This window comes from Eriocheir sinensis, chromosome 45 (genome assembly GCF_024679095.1).
Source record: "Eriocheir sinensis breed Jianghai 21 chromosome 45, ASM2467909v1, whole genome shotgun sequence".
NCBI lineage: Eukaryota > Metazoa > Arthropoda > Malacostraca > Decapoda > Varunidae > Eriocheir > Eriocheir sinensis.
The window spans coordinates 5599415-5616213 of record NC_066553.1 but is presented as its reverse complement, the minus strand read 5'-3'; the positions used below and the strand labels follow the sequence as shown (position 1 = coordinate 5616213).

The following is a 16799-nucleotide window of genomic DNA, read 5'->3' as shown; positions in this document are numbered from 1 at the left end:
AGAGAGAGAGAGCAATTATATACGTTGTTATGAAGGGAAAATATGCAGTTCATTAATTTTGTGAGTAATATGAGTCACAAGAGAGAGAGAGAGAGAGAGAGAGAGAGAGAGAGAGAGAGAGAGAGAGAGAGAGAGAGAGAGAATCACAGTTGAAAGAAATTAATTAATGAAGAAAGGAAGGGGGATAAGAAGCAATTATATTCCTTTGACCTCCTTCTCCCCCTCCTCCTCTCCCTTTTTCTTCCTCCTCCTCCAACATTTCATTATTTTTCCTTTACGCTTTTCGCTCTTTTTCATCCTTAACTATTTTTCTTTTCCATCTTCTCTTACTCCTTATTTTAACTTTTTTTTCTTGTATCTTTTGTAGTAATCTCAATCTTCCTCTTCCTCTTCCCTCTTCTCCTCTTCCTCCTCCTCTTCGTTCACTTTCTCTCTCTCAACCTACTCTCGTTCCTCTACTCAACACTCTACCTTCTACTTCCTCCTCCTCTATCTTTCTCCCTCTCTCAACCTACTCCAGTCCTTCTACTAATCTAATACATTCAACCTTCCTCTTACTCTTCCCTCTCCTGTTTCTCTTTCTCCCCTCCTGTTCCAGCCATACCCATTTCCCCTTTAATCCTCCTCTTCCTCCTTCTCCTGTTTCTCTTTTTCCTTCTCCTGTTCCTGCCATAGACATTTCCCCTTCAATCCTTCTCTTCCTCCTCCTCCTGTTTCTCTTTCTCAATTCTCCCTCTCCTGTTCCTGCCATAGTCATTTCCCCTTCAATCCTTCTCTTCCTCTTCCTCCTGTTTCTCTTTCTCCCTCTCCTGTTCCTGCCATACTCATTTCCCCTTCAGTCCTCCTCTTCCACCCCTACAGTCCCTTCCCCTTAAAAGCCATAGATTTAGGCCCAACGCCAACTGGTCTCTCACACACACACTGTATCTTCAATCTATAAAACACGAAGTAAGAAAAGATTAATTCGTCTATACAGTATTACGAAAGAGAGAATAAAGGGAATCCAATCGTCTATGAATAGCGGCGTTCTGTTAAGATTATATTACGATTATAGCACATAAGAAACTACAATAAGTCTATAAATGAAATAAAAGAATAAACAAAAACCTCAACCAACATCAACAATAGCAGCAGCAATAATAATTAATCACCATCGTTAAGCAAGCAAAGCATATATTCATGACCTTGCATAATGAGAGAGAGAGAGAGAGAGAGAGAGAGAGAGAGAGAGAGAGAGAGAGAGAGAGTGAGTGATAATAATGACGTTGTGTTTATACTTATACACACAAACATGATAAAGTGCTTGCGCTTGCACTGTTACCAACACACACACACACACACACACTCATCCGTACGTACCTACATACAAGCGCCTAAATAAACTTTATCACGACATACAGGATTACAAGATTAAACAAATCAATAAAACCAATAAAATAAATATGATCATAGATTACTCTCTCTCTCTCTCTCTCGTTGAATGACATGTAATTAGCCTTAAAATTCGATCTGTGGTGGTCTGTTAAAACACACACACACACACACACACACACACACACACACACACACACACAAACAGACAGACTTAAAAGATTATTGAGGAAGACAGAAATATAGTTTGAATATAAAACGAAACTGTGAAATGAGGACAGATAAAGTATGAGAGAGAGAGAGAGAGAGAGAGAGAGAGAGAGAGAGAGAGAGAGAGAGAGAGAGAGAGCGTCAACTTGAACGGGAGGAAGAGGAGGAGGAGGAGGAAGAGGAGGTGGTGGTGGTGCTTTCCGTAACAACAGGGAAATGGACACGCCCCTAATTGTTTTATTTTTATTCTGAGACACACCACCATCACCATTCCTGCCATGTACTAATCCTTCCTACTGTATTTATTTTATATAACATCAGTATCACCACTGCAACTACCACCCACACTAAATATTGCCATTATTATCACCATCACTACCAACTACAATAAATAATAATAATAATAATAATAATAATAATAACACCAATCTTACCACTATAAATGGGACCAAATAATTTTCGTTATTAAAAAGTGATATTACGAGAAGCACACACACACACACACACACACACACACACACACACACACCTGCTCCCTTCAATCTCATACTATAGCAAATACAGTGGAGAGGGAAGAGCGGGTGGGGAGGAGAGGGAGATAGGGAAGAAGAGATTATTGGGACTGAGGGAGGGAGTGAGGAAGAGAAGGGGGAACCAGTAACAGAATTTGGACAGGGAGAAGGGCACAAGTCCACGAGTAAATTCAAGGGGAGGGTGGGAGATGAGGGGGAGTTAGGGGACTGTAAGGGGGGGAGAGGAGAGGAACAGTACCTAACATAATTTGGACCTATAGGAGGAGGCATTGTTCGACCTAGTATAAGGAATAGTAGAAGGGAGGGGGTTAGAGGGAGATAAAAGGGAGGAGGAGGAAGAGGAAGGAGGATTGGTAATGTTGTGGGGAGGAGAAGGAAGGGGTGGAAAGAAAGGGAGAGGTGGAAGATGAAGGGGGGTGGGTAGAGTTATGGGGAAGAAGGAAAGGGAAAGAGGAAGGGTGGAGAGGGAAGGGGGAGGAGGAGAGGAGAAGGAAGGGGCTTGGGGAGGGTAGTGGGGAGGAAGGAAGGGGAAGGGTGGAGGCGTAAGGGAAGGTAAATGTGATCCTGCATTGATTTTTTTTAGCGTTGTGAAACTCATTGGCGCCACTGAGAGGGGAAGAGAGGAGAGGGGGGAGGAGGGGAAGGAAGCGGTGTGGTCGAGGGGGAGGGGGGAAGGCGTTATAGAAGGCGACGGTTACATACTGAATCTCCCCCTCCCTCCCTCCCTCCCACCCACGCATCCCATCCCTCACAAACATCACCAAAGCTACACTACTCCACTACTTCAAGCGCTAAGTATATAATTATAGTAGTAGTAGGAAGCTCGGTACTCTCAGATCAACAATTTCCAAAGGTTAACTCAGTAGCTTCATGTGCCCGCTTGACAGTGTAGGGGGGTCACACGTTGCTCTCTCTTCTCACCTTTTTTTTGTTGTAGGGCCTACATTCGGGTGCACCATACCAGTGGGTGGTGATACAGGTGTTGTCCATGTCCCTAGGATATTGTTTTTTTTTTTTTTTAGTGATCACCTGCAGTGGATCACAGGACCTGGGAAGCCACAAGAAGTTTGGCCACCAGGATGATGTACCCATGGTTAGTAGTGGTGTGACTTTTTCTAAGGTTAGTGTTCTAGGGTTAAAAAGGAAATCAGTCAGGTTCTAATTAATATTTCTTTTTTAGGTTCGTGGTACAGAAGGGTCAAACTACCACCAGGGTCAATGAACTACCCCTGGAAAGCCTCACACCTCCTACGAAAGCCTTGTCAAATGTGTGTATGCTTGGGCTGTATTTTAAACCAATTCGTCGCCCAAGTAGGCTACACATATTCGACAAGGCTTTCGTAGGAGTTTGGGTCATTTCCAGGAGTAGTTTTATGGCCTTGGTGGTAGTGTGACCCTTCTTCTGTAACGTGAACCTAAAAAAAAACCTCATGACAACCCGATTGATCCCTCTTTGACCCCAAGGAATAGTTGATGTGAGAACGAGTGTCTTATAATACGGCTATATGGCTCTGGGTGTCGTAAGGCTTATTAGTCTCATGCAGTCTCCTTATGCCCTTAACTATTATGTATTGCGGTATATTTTTTAACTAATTATGCTTATATAAAGATAGGTAGATGAATAGATGGATAGATAATTTTCATTTCATACGTCACCCCTTTCTGATTTCTTATTCTTCTTCCGATTTTGAGGTTATGAAAGGGACATCAACGACTTAATATAATCATACAAAGCCTTCTAAACCGTTGACTATTTCGCTTTCCTCTTACACTTCTTTAATCACACATGTACAAGGTCTTTATACTTTTTTTTTCCTTATACGAGGGACGAAGAACCCCCCCAACACACACACACACACACACACACACACACACACATTATTTCATTTTTCACGCTATCAGTATGCTACGTTATGTTTCCCTTATCTTACGTATCACAGCTTAAGCACAATCCAAGTTGTATTTCCTCTTTTACTACATAATCATCATCGAGAGGTCAGCTGGTCATTGAATATACTGCTCCTTGTTTCTTGTTCTCATTTTTTTTTTTTTTACAACAAAGGAGACAGCTCAAGGGCACAAAAAAAGGAAACAATAGTAAAAAAAAAAAAGCCCGCTCCTCGCTGCTCCTAAAAACGAATCCAAAGAGGTGGCTTCAGTTTATCTATTTGTTTATCCATATTCTTTCCTTATTTATTTTTATCTACTTTTTTTCAGTAACGGAAGCAGCTCAAGTTTAAGGTCCTTGTATACTTATTTTTTCCATTGTACGAGACGGACATAAACATCGAGTACACACACACACACACACACACAGACACACACACCAATCCGTGATCTGATGAATGAAATACTTTATCAAATGAAATCACGTGTGCAAGAAGCAAGTATATATACGTGTTCTGAGAATATGATAAAATGTGATAAAATGATAAAAACGGAACATACGAGCTTGAGGCAATTCAGTAAACGTACAATATTACACGTACGAATAAAATGTGAGGTAACAACACATGAATAAGAGGGCAGCTGAAATCTCTCTCTCTCTCTCTCTCTCTCTCTCTCTCTCTCTCTCTCTCTCTCTCTCTCTCTCTTTCGTAACGCTGCAAAATAAGTAAGGCAATTCAGAAGGCAAGGCTACTCGTAAATGGCTATATTCTCTCTCTCTCTCTCTCTCTCTCTCTCTCTCTCTCTCTCTCTCTCTCTCTCTCTCTCTCTCTCTCTCTCTCTCTCTCGTAACACGATACAATAGGTAAGGCAATCCAGCAGGCTACTCAAGCTAGCTCACAGCACGCCTCTGCAACTGGCCATTCATTGTTCCCAGCTCGGCGTCACACCTCTGAAGGCGATGGGTCAGGTCAGGAGGTTGAGTGAAAGCTCCCGCGCAAGCAGTGAAGGTAAAACAAACAATACCCCGAGTAAAAAATATGTCCGTGCGTACCTGAAGAATAATGATAAATAAATTCAGTGTGTGTTTATTATTATTCTTTCCATTTGTTACGTCGAATATATACACGAACATCGGTAAATACAATCGGTAAATGTTTTCTCCGTGCCTGAAGAATAATTAAAAAAAAAAATGTTGATATACTATTATCATTCTTGCCATTTTTGTTTTGTCTAATATACGAACACTGATGAGATCGTATGCGCGCCAAGGTGTAATTTACATTCCACAAATTGGCAATAATGTTAGGTTCTCCATTACATTTTTTTCTTTCCTTCTTGTGAAACTAATTATTAAAGTGTTATGACTACTATTGATGAAGATGATGATGATGATAACACTACAACTCCATCAATACTAAACATTTTCCCTTTGAGGAGGAAAGTAAAGCTTCACTGAAAATAAAATAAAAAAAGATATATAGGTATAGTTACACTTTTAACCACAACCCGGTCCGTGGATTTAATGGGAAGAGTATGAGGGGGTCAGAAGAATACGAATATTGATGCTATTTATGTACACATGCTGACGTGCTCTGTGTGGTAAGGCAGAAGACACGCGGAAAGAGTAAAGGGGCTATTACACTGGGCAAATTTTCCGTGTATCTTCAGTCAAACCACGATTTCTGCTAGCGTGGTTCTCAATTGTTTGTTGTTATTGCTGCTGATGATGATGGTGAGTTATACCGTCGTCCTTCAATGAAATCTACCGTAGCTTTGGAAGATCGTGGACACGTCAGAAAACCACGCAAATATGAGAACCACGCCAGCGGATATCGTGGTTTGACTGAAGATCCACGGAAAGTTTGCCCAGTGTAGCCCCTTAACTGTAACCCGCCGAGTACAGTCCATATCCTTCCTCCTTTTACGTTAATAGTAGAAGTAAAAAATAAAAAATATAAATGATGTAACAAGACGTGGCTCTGCTTATTATTTCACAGGGACAATATCGTCACCCTCATAAAATAATCGCCGAAGTCATTTTTCAGCGATTTCCTGGTTTTTGTCAACATCAATTTCTCAACATGTGACGCCCATTTTTGTATAGCTGCCTTCGACATTCAGGGTTTGAGTGTCCTAGATTTGGCCTCTTCATTTCTGCCTAAACCTTAAGCCAAATGAGAAAATGACAATTCTTTTCTGATTTCCTGTAAAGTAGAAAATCATGACTTAGGCGGTCTGTTTACGAAGGTGACGATATTTTCAGCCTTCGTCCTGCGTTGGGGAGGCGGAGAATGGATTAACAAAAATAGCTGAGTAGTGGTGAGCGTTACGAGAGCTGCTGGTTACGCCGGTGCTATATATGTGAAAGCTGGGACGCGCCTGCCGCTTTTTGTGTATCTTTTTATAGGTTTCTACGACACTGCCCACGCCACCATCACCACCAGCACCATTATAACACCAACAACACCGTCGCTACCACCACCACCACCGCTAATAACAGCAACAACAAACAACCCGTGACTGACCTCTCTTTTGGTCACTCATCTATACTTTCTTTTGTAGGAGCAGTGATTAGCGGGCTATTTTCCTTTCATTTACTTCTGACCCAGAGCTGCTTCCTTTGCTGAAGAAGAAAAAAAAACACCACCACCACCAACATCACCACTACCACCACCATCAACAAAACCACCTTTAACATCACCATCACCACCAACGACACCATCATCAACATCACCACCATCACCACCAATGCAAAAGTGAAAGTGTCAGAACGAGTCGCCAAGATTAGGCCTGGCAGGGAGACGAACATTTTCACATAAGCTTAGAGTAACATAAGAAGTAAACCTGACCCTCCCTAATCGCGTTCCTCTGTTTGTTTTTACCTGCAAATCTTGCTTGGCTGTGAAAACGAGTGTAAAAGAAAGATACTTAGGGCGAAAGGTTGATATTGGTGACGAAAACTCCTAATATGCCAACGTTTACTTCAAAGTGGATGGTACAAAAGACTTGGGAATAGTTACACACACACACACACACACACACACACACACACACACACACCGCCAGGGAGTCACCACTTCCTCGTACGCCCAGAGCATACTGATTCAATACATCCCACGCCACGTCTCCACATTCAGAGGCTACGCAATACGCAATGTTGGCAGTGGTGTGCAACTTATGTGACTAGAGATTGCAGAAAATAAACTCACACCTTCGCCTTAGTATGTGTGTAGGGATTTACCGAATGATGTGGGTATCTGTCTGTATTTGTCTAACATCATAAGCTAGCCTGCCATGTTAGAAGAAAAATTGCTAGCCTATTGTTACTAAAGAAGAGATTCCAGAACATAAAATCACACCATCACCTTCATAAGTATGCAAGGATTAACGAAATATGTAGGTGTATGTCTGGGTATGTATAGTCTCCCTGTATTTGTCTAACATCACAACCAAGCCTGCCATGTTGAAAAAAAAGTGCTATATGAGTCTTATCACGCCCAATCCTAACCCTACTGAGACACCTACCCAAATTTTTCAACTAACTTTTTCTTACTATCACGAACCTATTATATACGTCAATATTACTAAAGAGGCAGCTAAGCGAAAACAAAATGATTCACTGGTCCTATCGCAAAAAAAAAAAAAAAATGTAAACACCTTTCATTTGGCAACACTGATCTCTCACAGCATCCGTCCATCTGATGTTTGCCGGACACATTAAGTCTTCGAAATTATTAACAAACGACTACACGAAATAAGCCTCGAAAAGCACCCTTGCCAATATCAAAATAATCGTACGTAAACGGAGAGCTAATAAAAACCTTTCTAAATCAACTTCAACCGCCGAATGGAGACAATAATAATAGCATACGGTAGCCAACAAGTGCCATCTGCAGAACTTAGCACTCAACCAAATTTGGACAGAAAATCATCAAAAACACTCCAACATTACCACTACCAACAGATTGAGGAGACAAAGCAAAAAATGAGCCTTCAACTTTGCCATTCAGCGTCCCTCGTTGTCTCTCTCTTCCCACTGCAAGCGAAGGAAGACCTAAGCGAGAGGGAGGGAAGGACAGTATACAATAATACGCATGTGTAAGAGGGAAGGTGTTACGAGTCACTCGAGGCCTTGATCCCAGCCAGCAGATTAGGACCAGGATATTTGGGGTGCGTAAGGGTATGACGCATTACGTATACCATTGAGAGAGAGAGAGAGAGAGAGAGAGAGAGAGAGAGAGAGAGAGAGGGGTCACTGACTTTTTGATCAACGGACTGACAGGAGAGAGAGAGAGAGAGAGAGAGAGAGAGAGAGAGAGAGAGAGAGAGAGAGAGAGAGAGAGAGAGAAACGGGTTCTTTTGATGACGTAAGCACATCGAATTATCTTTCATATCCACGGCTATGCTGATGATGATGACAATGATTATACCGTTAATTCCAGAATACTTTCTCAACTTACTTCCTTTACCCCCCCCCTCCTCCTCCCCTCCTCCCTCCCCCACCCCTGGCACCAATGCTCCCATTAACCAAGACATTCACCACAAAAAAATACCCTTATGATGTAAAGAAAGGAAAGGATGAAACAAAAGAAACTAGCGACGACATTACGCAGCAAACGTTAGGGTAAAAAAATGACAAAAGAATCAACAAAACGAACATAATATTGAGTTTCCACTAACTATTAGCAATATATCTACATTTTTTCATCATCTAGACTAGTAAATGATGAACAAGTAAAGCAATTTTATTCATTTACTTTTCTTTCCATTCACTACCGGTAACTCCTTTACATCTGCATCTCTTTTTTTTTATGTTCATACTGCTAACATGATCATATCCAATTACATGATTAATCAATTTAAAGATCGCTGCATTACTAATAGTGGAATGACACGAATTGAATAACACACACACACACACACACACACACACACACACACACACACACACACTTATGGTAACTTCCCCCAAACCTTACACAATCAACAGGACAAGGAATGGTGAATCAAGAGGGCATGTGCTAAACCTACTTCCGTCCAAGCAAATTATTAGACTAGAAAGGTCAACGTCAACGCAACATGAATAAGGTTGAAAGTTTACATTATTAGTTATTTTATATCAATACATTATAAACAGCATTATGCCTATTATACCCAGAGACACACATATCATTTATACATTCTACAGAGGGAAGGTATTGCAATTTCATGGTCAGGTAAGCTTGTGATTTACTGCTTTATTTAACGCAGATCGATGTAGTAATTATCATTATGTATTAGGGAAACAAAGAATTGTGTTATGATCAATATGTAGCTATTATCATTATTGTAAAAGGGAAGAAGAGCTCGGTAATGATCACCATGGATTTACAGGATCGGGTTTCTTATCTCTTTCATCACCACTCGTTATTAATATCAAGATTGGCTGCTGGTTTTGGAATGACACTACCTACTGCTGATCCTGCTAGACTTATTCCTTTCACACACACACACACACACACACACACACACACACACACACTTTCAAGGTTGGATTCTTCTGTACGACAAAGAAAAACGTTCACGCACTTTCACAGGATGGTATGCACGCCGAACGTTTCAAACACACACACACACACACACACACAACACACCTGGCTCGTCACATATATTTTCACAGGTTGATAAGACAGTTTCAGACATTACAAGGTTACGATAATGGTAAATATATATAAACAGTACATATTATAATGAAACGGAAAGAACACCTTCACACTAATTTTTGCATAGTGTTGAAGAAAACGGAAATAATGTTAACTGGAAGAACAGCGGGGGGCATCATGAGCAAAGAAAGGCTGTTGTTACATGTTGAGTAAAAGAGAAAGAGAATGACAGATGTGATATATAGCTTGTCACACTCCTTCCCCCGCCCCTTCTCTTCCTCCTCCTCCATACATCCTTCCTTTCTTCCTCCACCATAACATCAAATTCTCTCTCTCTCTCTCTCTCTCTCTCTCTCTCTCTCTCTCTCTATCACAACACAATAACACTAAACCTCTCTCTCTCTCTCTCTCTCTCTCTCTCTCTCTCTCTCTCTCTCTCTCTAGCACAACACAAGACCAATTAACCTCTCTCTCTCTCTCTCTCTCTCTCTCTCTCTCTCTCTCTCTCTCTCTCTCTAGCACAACACAAGATCAATTAACCTCTCTCTCTCTCTCTCTCTCTCTCTCTCTCTCTCTCTCTCTCTCTCTCTGCCACAACACAAAACCAACAAACCTCTCTCTCTCTCTCTCTCTCTCTCTCTCTCTCTCTCTCTCTCTCTCTCTCTCTCTCTCTCTCTTACCAGTAAAGGGACCACGTGCCCGTCACCAGGGAGTGGACAAGGGAGACGGCGGTGTTCTTCCACTTCCAGGCCGTGTTCTTGCCCGTGGTGGCGGCAGAAGGAGGGACAGCGAGGCGCAACAGCTGATTACACGCACTGAAGAACAAGAACCCGCCCAAAACCCACCGCGGCCCAGACACCACCGCCTCTGCTGCCGACATGCTGCTAAGTGCGGGGGACTACGCCTCTCGGAACCGCGCAGGACGGAGGGGCTTTCAAAAAATTAAGTGAAGATGGAAAGGTACGAAGGCTTGACACACCCCCTACGACGGTTCGATTTTAACTGAAGGTTTTCTCGCGCGGCGCGGTCGCGACTCGCGGTTGCCGCTCAGTAGTGTTGCCAGACACCCTTGAGAGGAAAAGGTTATACGCAACGCCCTATTTACGTAAATGTCTAGATATCTGCTGCTCATGATTATTATTATTTCATTATACCAGAGCAGGAAGTACTACAGTAGCAGGATGTGAATAACGTTAGGAAGTGACACTGTCCTGCAGTGGACTATAATATAGTAAAAAGGGTGGTGATGCTGATGATCTTTTTGAGCTTCCTCGCTTTTGTTAAAAATAATCATAGTTCAAAACAAATGAGTATGTCGTTGTTCAGGCTATTGTCACTGAGAAATGGATGTATATTTTTTGCTTGATATAACGTGCATCTATCTATTTAACTATCTATACACATATATGCATATATATATATATATATATATATATATATATATATATATATATATATATATATATATATATATATATATATATATATATATATATATATATATATATATATATATATATATATATATATATATATATATATATATATATATATATATATATATATATATATATATAAGAATAAATAGAGCCTCTATATACACTTGCCTGCGTCATGACGGTCTTGGGCCGTCCACCAGGCCCCTGAAGAAACACTACCGGCGCTTTCGGGTAGCACAGTACGTCGTTCCCAACCTTTTTCCAGACGACCCCAATCATGCACCTCTAGACCTGGCTCTATACATGACCGCGACCCCACTAGTTTCGTTGTATATGTGTTAATATTACTCAGCTTCGTCAGGTTGGGCGTTCTGTATCGTCTCCGCCAGTTCTTCTCCCCCGCACAGATGCTATCCATATATCATGGGCCGTGTCCGCCCTCGTATGGTATATTCATCACATGTTTTGGAGAGCTCCACTCACACAGCTCTCTTGGGCAGAGTAGAGTTTCTGTCCTTCTCTCTGCACCTTTATCTTAAGTTTTCTCTCTGACCGATCTATCACTGCTGTAGTAGACGATCATTGTTCTTCCCCTAAACATATCAACAGTGGTGTTCCACAGGGCTCTCTGTCTTGGCTCAGGGGACTGGGAGCAAATCCCAAGCAGACAGTTGGAAAATAAAATCTCCCAAATAGATAAATTTCTCGTGTGCTTCGAGAAGTGGAAATACCCCCATGACACTGAATTCTACTGGCAGATGTTAGGAAGTTTACAGTGTTTATTCTGTATCCATTCTGATAAACAGTGACAAAGAAATTTGCAATGAAGGATAATCATCATTTATTCAAACAAACATTTTTTTTTTTACTTACTAAAGCCAAAACAAACAATATTTATTTTCACTCCATTCCGGTATGCTGGCAATCAATATTAATGTTTGCATATGTGAATGAAAAATACCAAGATTAAATGGCACATTATCTCATTTGTGTAATATATCCACATAAATTTGCAGAAATCTTGTCAGATCACCAGAAAACAAATAATATGGAATATTTAGGAGAGAGTGTTTGCTCTAAGACCTAAAAACATTTTATGAAAATTTTGATATGGTTTGATCTTAATGTTAATGTTAATATTAATGTTAATATTTAATACTACTCAGCTTTATTTTTCTGAAAATATCCTATTCAAAATTGGTTTTAGAAGAAGCCTCTTCAAAATAAGTAATTTGGTGACTCCCTTCATCTCTGAAACTGTCCTTTCAACATTATATTGCACGATCAGGCCCGTAATTTTGGCAGATTTTTTTGGGGGGGGCCTGGAGGTCATCATAGGTTCGAGGTGGGGGGGAGGGTGGCGAGAAAGGAAGCATGCGCAAGTTGGGGAAATCTTTTTTTTTTTTTAAATAAAGACTTTTAGGATCATTTTCAAGCCAACATAGAAAACATAAGGGGGGGAGGGGGTTAGCCCCCTAGCCCCCCAGAAATTACGGCCCTGACGGTTAAGGGAGGAAAGGAGCATTTTATTTTATACAATTAGGTGTGCACATATGAGCTGTTCTTCAACTGGTTCAAATTATAATTTCAATATACCATATCACTGAGTGAGAGTAAACAATAGTACTAAGTAATCATTGATATGACATGGAACTTAACCTAGGTGGTTCATCTGAACACAGAATCAATAAATCATCAATTCAGTGTACTGGTGTTGAAATCTGTTTATGTCACCAATTTAACAAATCAATTAATCAATGGGGGCATATACTGGGGCGCGTCGCCTAGCTCACCCTAAGACTACAGGCCCGGGGGTCTCTGCATGGGCAAGCATTCATGCCGGCCCCATTCCCTTCCTGAGTACCTCCTGGCAGGATTTACTGACTTGCTCAATCTACGATCTATGTAGGCGCCCCCTTGGCCTCCTTCAATCAGGATTGTCTTCAGGGTAGTGTACCACCAATGTCTATAAAGTACCATTAGTGTACCAGTGTCTATATAGTACATTGGTGTACCACATGCCCGTATGGCTGGAGTTGGCGTTAACAGACTATTCGGGTAATATATGTCAAATCAGTCTCACGGAGTAGTCGCCGATGTGACACAATCATTCCAGCAATATCCCATGACTCTCCGTAGACATTTATTACCAAAAGCATCAATTCACCTTTCCAAGTTTCTGTTTAGTGTCCATGTCTCACAGTCATAGAGTAAGATCTCAATGTCCTCGCCACACGCATGAACAGACTGTACTCTTTAATCTAGCATGCCTCCAAAAACCTGTACCTTGATCTTGGCCCAGGAGACTTGAAATCCTAAGGGCTTCGCCTCCGTGCAGTGCTTCGAGAGTAAACCAAAACCTCCAGCGACTCCGTAAGCATTACTGCATCATCGACAAAAACAAGGTCAGTGACCCTGGTATTACCAATGGATGCTCCACAGTGACTCAAGTTCACTACTCTGCCTAGTACCCAGTCCATACAAGTGTTGAAAAACGATGAGGCAAGGACATAGCCCTGCCTCACTCCCGTGTTCACTCCTGCTTGTAGTCTTCTGATATCCTTGTGTATGTTGAGGAATTTGTTCTCAGTGTTAATCTAATGTACTAGAAAATGTAAAACTTTCTTTTATACACTAAAATCAGTTAATCCACAGGATGTGTGAAATAGTCTCTTTCATAAACAAACTGCCTAAGTAAAAAAAAAATTTTACTTTTTTGGGGAAAAAATCTCATTTTTTTAATTTTCATATTATAAGTAGAAAATTTATGGGAAATTTTAGAAAAACCTCACACTCTAGAACAATAAAGGCAACTAAACCAAAAGGTGCACTACATGATAAAAATTTAATTTAGCCAAAATATGGAAATCACCGAAAAATGCCTTGGCAGTTTGTTTACGGGGGTGGTGACTCAAATGCTACCAGCAAGATCCATACGACAGACAGGTCGGCTCACGCGCTCGCTCGGGGTCAGTGCGTGACGTCATGTGGACCATGCACCTCATAGCCCGGCCACACTCTCCAGTCAGAAAACAGCCATCCGTCTACTTTGATGTGTGACACAGTGCTCTATCCTTTTCAGCAGATATGCCTTGTAACTGCTCAGTGTATTGGTGCGACAATACTCTATAAAAAACTGGAAATACTGTGCGGTATTTCAGATTTCCGAAGGAGGAATTAGTGAAAACAGTGGGTGACTTGTTGCCGCCGTAAAGACAACATTAACACAAAATATGCACTTGTCTGTTTTGTGAGTATCACACAACTTGATTATGCAGACGACATAAAACACAGGCTTCTTCAGCAGCAAAAGAGAAGGGACACCGTCTTTCTTCAGGAGTCTTTTATTTTTTGGCTTTTCAGTGCCAAGCAACCTGTGTTTTATGTCATCTGCATAATCGTGTTGTGTGAAATGCACATTACAGAAAAGTGCATATTTTGTGTTGATGTTTACGGCGGCAACAAGTCACCCACTGTTTTCTCACCGATTCCTTCCTAGGAAATCAAAAATACCTCACTGTATTTCCATTTTTTTTTTTTTTGTATAGTATCGTCGCACAAATACACTGAACAGTTACTAGGCATATCTGCTGAAAAGGATAAAGCATTGTGTAACACGTCAGAATAGATGGATGGCTATTTTCTGACTGGAGAGAGTGGCAAGCAGGCTATGAGGTGCGTGGGACACATGACCTCACGCGCTGACCCCGAGCTAGCGAGTGAGCCGACCTGTCTGTTGTATGAATCCTGCTACCAGCAACTATATCAACATACCACAATCGTAGTACGTACATGTTAGAATCTGATAAGGTATTCATTTTTCAAATATATAGGTGATAAGAAAAAAATTACATCAATTAAGCAATGGAGCCAGCACGGGAAGAATCTACTGAATAACAATAACCGAAAATGGAATTATCAAAGCTTTCTGGATGGGATGTCTAGGGTTCGTATTCACCCAAGTGGGCATTGCAGCGAGGGCAGGTGTGGTCAACTTTCTTGTAGGATTCCATACAGCAGGGAATCAGGCAGCACCCAAAATCGCACCTGCAAATATAAATAATTAACAAATTATCAGCCAGTTTAAAATAAATGAATATAAAGTAAGATTTAGTAGATGAGTGTATGTACGTATAAATGTTAAGCTTGATATATCGGAGATAACCTTTGATTAAACGACAGCTACCACTTTTTTTTTTTTTTACAACAAAGGAGGCAGCTCAAGGGCACACAAAAAAAGAAAACAATAATAAAAAAAAGCCCGCTACTCGCTGCTCCTAAAAAAGAAACAAAAGAGGTGGCCGAATGCAAGATCAAATACGGGAGGAGAAATGTCCTGATAACCTCCTCTTGAAAGAGTTCAAATCCCCTGCAGTCCGCTAGAGTGGCCATTGCTGATTAGATTAACCACTTGCGCACCACTAAATTTTGAATGCTTGGTTCAAATTTTGCAGGCTCTGTAACATTTTTTGAAGCATGGCAGCCTATCTGACCCCCTGAATATAAGATTATGTCAACAGTTCTAACTGAGCTACAATGGAAGCCACACTAAGCACTGGAAAACCATAGGAAAACACAATAATGAGCTAAGTGGAAAGGACAGGACTAAGTGGAGATTATTTTGAGTACTACTATGAACTGATATGAATACATTTGAGCAATGATAGCAGTAATGAAAGTAAGGTAGAGTGATGACCTCACTTCAACATATGTACTGCACTCTATTACTCCAGCAAAGGCTTCCGTCTCAAGTGCAGGTGAAAAAGTAGAGCAGTAGGTACATGACATGGATTAGGGGAAGATCTTGTGATGGCAAAGTGTCAAACAGTTTAAGAAAAGACTGGACAATTATACTGTAGATATGGAGACGGGACCAGTACCACACGAGTGAAGCATTTCCCGTTATATCTACAGGAGCTATTGAGAGAGAGAGAGAGAGAGAGAGAGAGAGAGAGAGAGAGAGAGAGAGAGAGAGATTTTGAAGTGCTTAACCATATGAAAAATAATAAATGAGTATAAATAATCATAGGTTATCTCGTTATATACAAAAGATCTTGATAGGCTACTCCTGACACCACCTTAATCTCTCTCTCTCTCTCTCTCTCTCACACACACACACACACACACACACACACAAACAAACAAGAAAAAAAATCGTCTCACGTTAACATATTCTAGAGAAAAAAAGAATATAGTTGAGGGATTAGTGCGAACACGGAGATAGGCTACTTGGATTGAAGTAAAAAGTGTATATATGTGTGTGTGTGTGGGGGGGGGGGGGGGGGTGCTTTTCCTGAGGGTGGTGCCACGCACGTCTGGCAGCAAACACGGCATCCGGACACGCTGGACATTTCATTCTGCCACAGCGGCCCTGTGTATAAGGCTGTTGGGCGCCATTATTGGCCCCTCGAGCAGCGCGCCAACTTTGAACTGAGCTATTAAAAACATAATTTTTCCTATTTTTGGAGCGGACACGGCTGCTTTATAATGTAATTATGCCTTAAGGTGGAAAGTCATTTTTACGGTTGAAAAAAATATTTTTTTTTTTAAATTTCCATATGAACTTACGCGGCTCGTGCGGAGGTACTGCGCCGCACTGCCAAGCGTTTGAGCGTCATGGTGGCCTTTAATTAAATACCTACTACCCTACGCACGGGGGATTTAAACATATATACTGTCACTTCTCTTTGTGTATCTTCTATTTGCATCCTCTT

At 41.1% G+C, this 16799-nt stretch overlaps 1 protein-coding gene across 1 annotated transcript in view; it reads right to left on the bottom strand.

The window, feature by feature from the left end:
• Window positions 1-10657, bottom strand: part of LOC126980669 (TLC domain-containing protein 2-like) — a 74310-nt gene extending 63653 nt beyond the window's left edge. Inside the window, exon 1 of the mRNA XM_050830786.1 lies at window positions 10327-10657. Coding sequence (XP_050686743.1) covers window positions 10327-10526 — 200 coding nt within the window. The 5' untranslated portion in view covers window positions 10527-10657. The remainder of the gene's footprint in view (window positions 1-10326) is intronic.
• Between the last annotated feature and the right edge of the window lie 6142 nt (window positions 10658-16799).